This window comes from Sphaeramia orbicularis, chromosome 7, assembly GCF_902148855.1.
Source record: "Sphaeramia orbicularis chromosome 7, fSphaOr1.1, whole genome shotgun sequence".
Lineage (NCBI taxonomy): Eukaryota > Metazoa > Chordata > Actinopteri > Kurtiformes > Apogonidae > Sphaeramia > Sphaeramia orbicularis.
In genome coordinates, this window is record NC_043963.1 from 36589967 (window position 1) to 36596571 (window position 6605).

The following is a 6605-nucleotide window of genomic DNA, read 5'->3' on the forward strand; positions in this document are numbered from 1 at the left end:
TAAAACATTCATACATCTTGAATAATTTATCTGAGAAACTCTTCAACACGGACCTCAGGCTGAATGCATGGGCGACATGTAAACTTTACATACTCAATGATGCAAATCACTTACACATGAACTAGAATGACATAGATCATTTAACATAAAACATATCCAACACTGTAAATGGAATTGAAAGGTGATTTAAGCACATCAAAAATGTAACAGTCAAAACTATGATCCGTAAATGCCCATAATGAGCAGAATCTACCTGAGAAAAATAATAACCTCCTACTCTTTTCTGTCTCCAATAAAAGATTATTTTATATAGTAGAGAGTCTCTACATTTATCCTGACTTTTCCAGACTACCCACCATTCACTACAACTAAATTGTCAACTGTTTTTTATCCATGCGCAGCAGATGTAGCCATCAATAGGCACAGTATATTTAAAGGACACCTACTGAGAATGTTTTGCCCTGACTGTCAATGACTGTCAACCCACTGGACTCATGAACCTGTTTTACCTGCTGCATTGTTGTTGCTTAGTGTAACCCTGTTCTGCCCCTGAGAACTAAACTGGTCCAAAATAAGACATGGCAAAAGCAACTATGACATAACTGTATTATTTAAACATACTGACCACTATAACAGTCTCTTTCACTTATCGTCTTACTCCTCGTTTCTTGGTAAATTTGACTGAATACAAGTTATCTATCTGCATATTCTGCAGAAAGGTGCAAACTCTTTGGAAACAATCACAAACATCTGCCAGTGTCAGAGATGCTGCAAAAAGTGCAAACTTAAATAAAGAACCTTAGTACCTTGGTACAATACATAGTATTAAAAGTTATTTTCATGGAGTTTTTGAAGGGCGTCTTCCATCAGTCATCTTCTGTAACTCCCTTTAGGCGAAGCTCTTCTTGAACCCTAAATAAGTATTCTGGGTCTGGATACCCGAAACTGCAACGGAGAAAAGACATGACAAATCACACTAAATACTGACTTGACCTGCAGAAGATGATTAGTTTGGATTTTGTGTGTGTGTTTCAATACTATGCACATATTTCCTACATACACTTACATATATACATAAACATATTTTTATAGACCGGATCCCTGTACACTGTATAAAACTCCAATTTGCACTCTGTACATATTGCAATATAAATCCACTATAAACCTCAACCCGTTGTTGTCCTTGTCTCTAGCCGAATGTTTGTTTATATTAAGTCTATGTTTAAGTGTGTTTCAGTTTATGTTGGAATTGTATGTCGTGAGCAAAGAAAAACCGAAGCCAAATTCCTTGTATGTGTTCACATACTTGGCCAATAAAGCTGATTCTGATTCATACTTCTTGTTAGAAATAAAGATGCCTGTTACAACCCTGCAAAAATAACACAGCTTAAAGGCTGCCTAAGATTTTTTTTTTGCACATTATTGTAAACAGGTGAAAAAAATAGAAAAACCTAATGGGAGTGGTCTCCTCTAGCAGTGCTCCCATCCACAGGGTATAAGGGATCACTGAATGGTTTGACAACTATAAAAATGAGGTCATATGGACTTCGCAGTCACCAGATCTTGACCCAACTCAATACTGATGTAATATTTTGTCCCACAATCATAAAAAAGAGAGATGAAGAGAATTTTTCTTTTAGCCTACATTGGTATTTAATGTTTATTTATTGTTGATTATTCGATGTGTCTATTTGTCTTCCAAAGACCTATCTTGTATTTGTATACTGATTCATGTTTGACACATTGCACTTTGACTGTTGACTGATATCTGTGGTAAGCTGCAAATGAATCACCTGTATGGGATAAATAAAGTTTTCTGAGTCTGAATCTAATGGAAGATTGAAACTGGGCTGCATTTAGTCAGGGTGTGAGTAAACTTCCACCCTCAACTGAGGAAATGTGGATGATCACTTAATGCAGTGGTTCCCAACCTTTTCGGCTCGTGACCCCATTTTAACATCACAAATCTGCGGCGACCCCAGACATTCAAAACAGAGTCATTTTTTTTTAATATAATTAATTTGCTTTTGATCATGTAATAGTTTGCTATACTATGTTACAAATAAACGTTAATTTTAGACAATATTTATGCTATATAATGCATAGTGTATATACATATACTCTGTTCCGTCTGGTTTTCTGACTGCGACTGTGTCCGAGCAGGTTGAAGTGTAGTAACGCATGCGGTCACATGATCGAGTCACTCAAGATATGCCCTCTCAGATATTATATCCTGCATTTTATTTGAACTTGATTTTTATAGGAAAAGTGTGTGGTGTTTTAATTATAATGAAATACATATTGAATCATTTAAAAAATTATTTAATTTTTTTTTTTTTTTTTTTTTTATCAATTACTAGAAGTTTCAGGTGACCCCATTTGAATTCCAAGGGACCCCACGTGGGTTGAAAAACACTGACTTAATGCATCCCATACATAGTAGACTATACATCAGGAGCATGTTTATACCGTTGTGGACCTCCTGTCCTGCTGGTCTTGTGATGAATGTCATTCCAGGTGATGACATTGTTGAGGCCCGTGGTGACAGATCGCCCAACGGTAAAGATGAGTTTTCTGTCAAAGGCTTTTCTCAGCAGCTTCAGGACTTTCTCTCCCTCTTGACATGCTGGCAGGAAAGCTGTGCGTCTGGTGGGGCTGTACCACACCCCTGGGTTTGGGTGTTCAGGCTATAATATGAACAACACAACATAATAAGTGAAGCAGTTTTGTAATATTGTGCAAATAAAAACCACTATACTACTCATATAACCTTTGCTTTCTGCATTCTATTAAGAACGTTGAACTAAAAACACTCATACTCTTTAATAATTTGAAGAGTATGACAAAGACTAGAGTGAGTGAGGAATGTTATTGTTTTTCTTGAAAGGCCATTGTGCTTGAATACTTGTTATTCTGGTTTATTGTTCATTTGTGTATCTGGTATGTGTTGATTTTGTATGGCTGCTACTTTAGCCAAGTCTCCTTTGCAAAAGAGATTTCTGATCTCAAAGGGACTTCCTGGTTAACCCATGAAGACTCAGTACTACTTCGGTGGCAGTTCTCAATTTAATTTTTCTCTCTATTTAACCTTTCTTAAGTGATTTATCACCATTTATTATAATATCATCCTCTGTATTTAGCATTTTTTCTGTGTAATTGAGGTATTTTCTGAGATTTAATCCGCTAATCATGTTGATGTTCATTGAAGCTCAGAGTAAATTCAAAGATTATTATATCAGAAACAGAGAAAACTGAAGAGAAAGTGACATTTTCAAGACACAACAAATATATCATCAACTGAACATAAACCAAGTGTGTCCATCTACTGTTATTTATCAAACTCCATGGATTTTACTGGTGAATCAATGTTTTAGAAGATGGCCGTGCTTCTATATCCACTACGGAGCCTCTGAATGTCCAAATGGGTCAAATCTGATGACCATGAAAAGATGACAAACTGCATTTTACACCAATTATTTACATGTGTTGACAGGACTAGTGGATCAACAGGTATTTAACTTTTTATATCAGTAAATGATTGTGCTCGCCTGTGGCTGTTTGGGTCTTTATAGGTTCTATTTGTTTTTTGTTTATTTGTTTGTTTGTTTGTTTTGGTGATGTCTTTGTCATCATTATGTGTTATTTTATTCTTTTTTTTTTTATAGTGAATGAGTGCTGTATCAGTGTTGGCTGTTTTATATCTTGTTCTGTCACCTGTATAGGCCCTACAGATGAAAAGTAGTTATTTTTTACTAATTCTGGCATATTTACATGGGTGTATTTTTTATACAACAATATTCATAGATGTGCATGGTCCCAATTAAATCAATCAATAAAATAAAAAGTAAAGGTAAATGAAAAAATAAATAAGACAACGGGGCACAGGAAATTATTTACAATGAACGCATAAAGACCCAAACATCCACTGGCGACCAAAATCATCGACTGATCTAAAATGTTTAATAGCTGTTGATCCACAAATCCGACCAGTCCATGTAAATAATTAGTGTGAAATGCAGTTTGTCATCTTTTCATGGTCATCAGATATGACTCATTTGGACGTTCAGAGGCTCCGTAGTGAACGCGGAAACACCGACATCTTCTACAACATTTATTGCTGCTCCAAATTGATTGCACTTTATGTATTTATCGTATTTTAATTGTATTTTCATTGTACTTTATTGTATTTTTAAATGGTATTTTCATTGTATTTTGCACTGTAAAGCACTTTGTGACTCTGTCTGTGAAAAGTGCTCTATAGACAAAATTTACTTACTTAATTCACCAGTAAAACTCAAGAAGTTTGATTAATGACAGTGGATGGACACACTTGTTTTATGTTCAGTTAATGATGTATTTGCTGAGAAAATCACTTTTTTAAAATTTCTGATATAATAACCCTCAACTTTAATCAGAGCTTTAATGAACATCAACATGACCAGTAAATTAAATATAGGATAATACATGATTTTCACTGAAAAAAACACAAAATACAGAGGATAATATTATAATAAATGGTGATAAATTCATTCCTTCATTTTCATTTTTTCATTTATTTGTTTTGAGCAGAGGAAAAAAACAAAACATTTTCATGTGTACAAGGAACTAATATAAATACAATGCAAATACATTAATAAATAAAAAAGATTAAATCTAAAGACAAATTTATTTGGGAACTACCACAAAAGTAGCACTGGGTCTTTATGGGTTAAGCATGCATGAAATTAAGTACATATCAGCTTAAATTTACTTAGGGGGTCAAATGAGTGGCCATTTTTGTCACAAAAAAAAAGCTGTAAGAGATGCATAGAACTGTGGTGAAATGATGCTAATACATTTGTGCACAAACTACTGATATTATTTGACAGTGGAAGCTATATTTTCAGAAATATTGGATTCTGAATAGCACGTGTATGTGAAAACTTTTGCTGGTGGACGGACATGACAGTGGACGGACGTGACATTACCCATGATGATCTGGTCAGTACCAGTACTTTATTAGTAATAAACTTATATACTTACTATTACTAATTATCATCTTATTCATAAATGTTAGTATTGTGGATCTAAAACAATAACAGCTGACACAAAAACACAAAATGTGGCAGTGGACGGATGTGACATGGTTGTTACAGATCCCATCATACTGATGCTCGGCAGCCATGTCAACGTTTCCACAAATGATCCCTGTGGAAAAACTAGGATCAGAATTATTTATTGTATAGTTCATCATCATACTAAAGAGTAAATAACAATATAGAATTGTTATTTCTTTATAAAAATGCTTATTATTAGAAAACTGTTGATTTAAAAAGTGATGTGTGACATTCTTAATGTATGTATTCGTGTAACATAAGCAGGATGGATCAGCACCATACTCCATATTGAATCTGTAAAAATAAAATATGTGATATATAGTATATAATCTTGAGAGAAAAATTGGGGAATCTAAAAGAATAGAATATTTGTTTTTCAGGTAAATTCAGTTAAAATATAACTTGGCCATTTGTGAAATGAAAATATAGCATTAATTGTGATGAAACTGGACATTTTTGAGCTGAAAACATAGTTCATATGACCATCAACATGTTGCAACAGAACTGAAATCCTGTAAATTTGCAGAACTTGCATTTACCAACACAAAGTTCCTTTGAGGATTCACATATATTGATTTCTTATGCACAAAGACATAAATAAGACCTCTAAGCAAATTTTAGCTGATTTGTACTCTGCGCTTCGCCCCCATAGTTGCCATGGCAACGGGGATGTACTTCTGAGATCACTTCCTTGTTTCATCATAGAATGACTACAAAGGCACATAAAGGTTTGGGGGGAAAATTGTTTACGGTAGTTTTTAGTTACACACTAAACTTGACCACCAGAAACAGACTTTACAGGTTTAACTCATATTTGTTAATATAATAATATTGAAATAACCGTGTGGGTGAAACAGCCAACAGCGCCCTCTGCTGGACATGTAACTTATAAAAGTGTTAGAAAGATGGAGTGAAATGCCGCTGACATGTCATCCGTACATGCTGGGTGTAGACTCGGACCTCTCACCCCTTGTATCCCTGCTGTGAAGTGGTAGTCGATGGTGATGGTCCCGCAGTGCTCATATCCCGGCAGGCTTTGCGGGCTGCGCCTCACCGTCATCGTCCCTTCCGGCTGCGTGCCCGTGTACACTCCGTGGTAAGTGTAGCATATCGGACAGGCGGGTTTCAACTTGAAAACAGAGTCGATACACTCCAAACAGAAGGAGTGCAGACATGTTAAGGTTTTCTTCTGGTGAATTCTGTCCAGACAAATGGCGCAGTCCTCCTCCGTGGACGTGTCACAGTGGTTGTTTGAAGTGGTGCTCATCATTTTCCGGGTTTTGGGGACGACCTCCAGGGCTGGGTTGTCTTAAGAGGCACATGACGTCATGGGAGGAAAGTATCCGTTCATTTCTATTGGATGATCACAAATTTCATATACATAAAAATAAATATACTAAAACACACCTAAATTTTTAAAATTTTCCTATTAGAATTTGAAAATTATTTTAAATCTTTAGAATTCATATATAATAAAAAAAAAAAAAAAGCACTAACACATTGGCTATT

General features: G+C 35.2%; 1 protein-coding gene across 1 annotated transcript; it reads right to left on the reverse strand.

Annotated features, from left to right (window-relative positions):
• Positions 1-383: 383 nt before the first annotated feature.
• Positions 384-6384, reverse strand: LOC115422395 (probable E3 ubiquitin-protein ligase DTX3). The gene is made up of 3 exons (XM_030138716.1): positions 6064-6384; positions 2470-2687; positions 384-945 (listed from the first exon to the last, which is right to left on the reverse strand). The coding sequence occupies exons 1-3, from the start codon at positions 6364-6366 to the stop codon at positions 867-869; spliced, it is 600 nt and encodes a 199-aa protein (XP_029994576.1). The 5' UTR covers positions 6367-6384; the 3' UTR covers positions 384-866.
• Between the last annotated feature and the right edge of the window lie 221 nt (positions 6385-6605).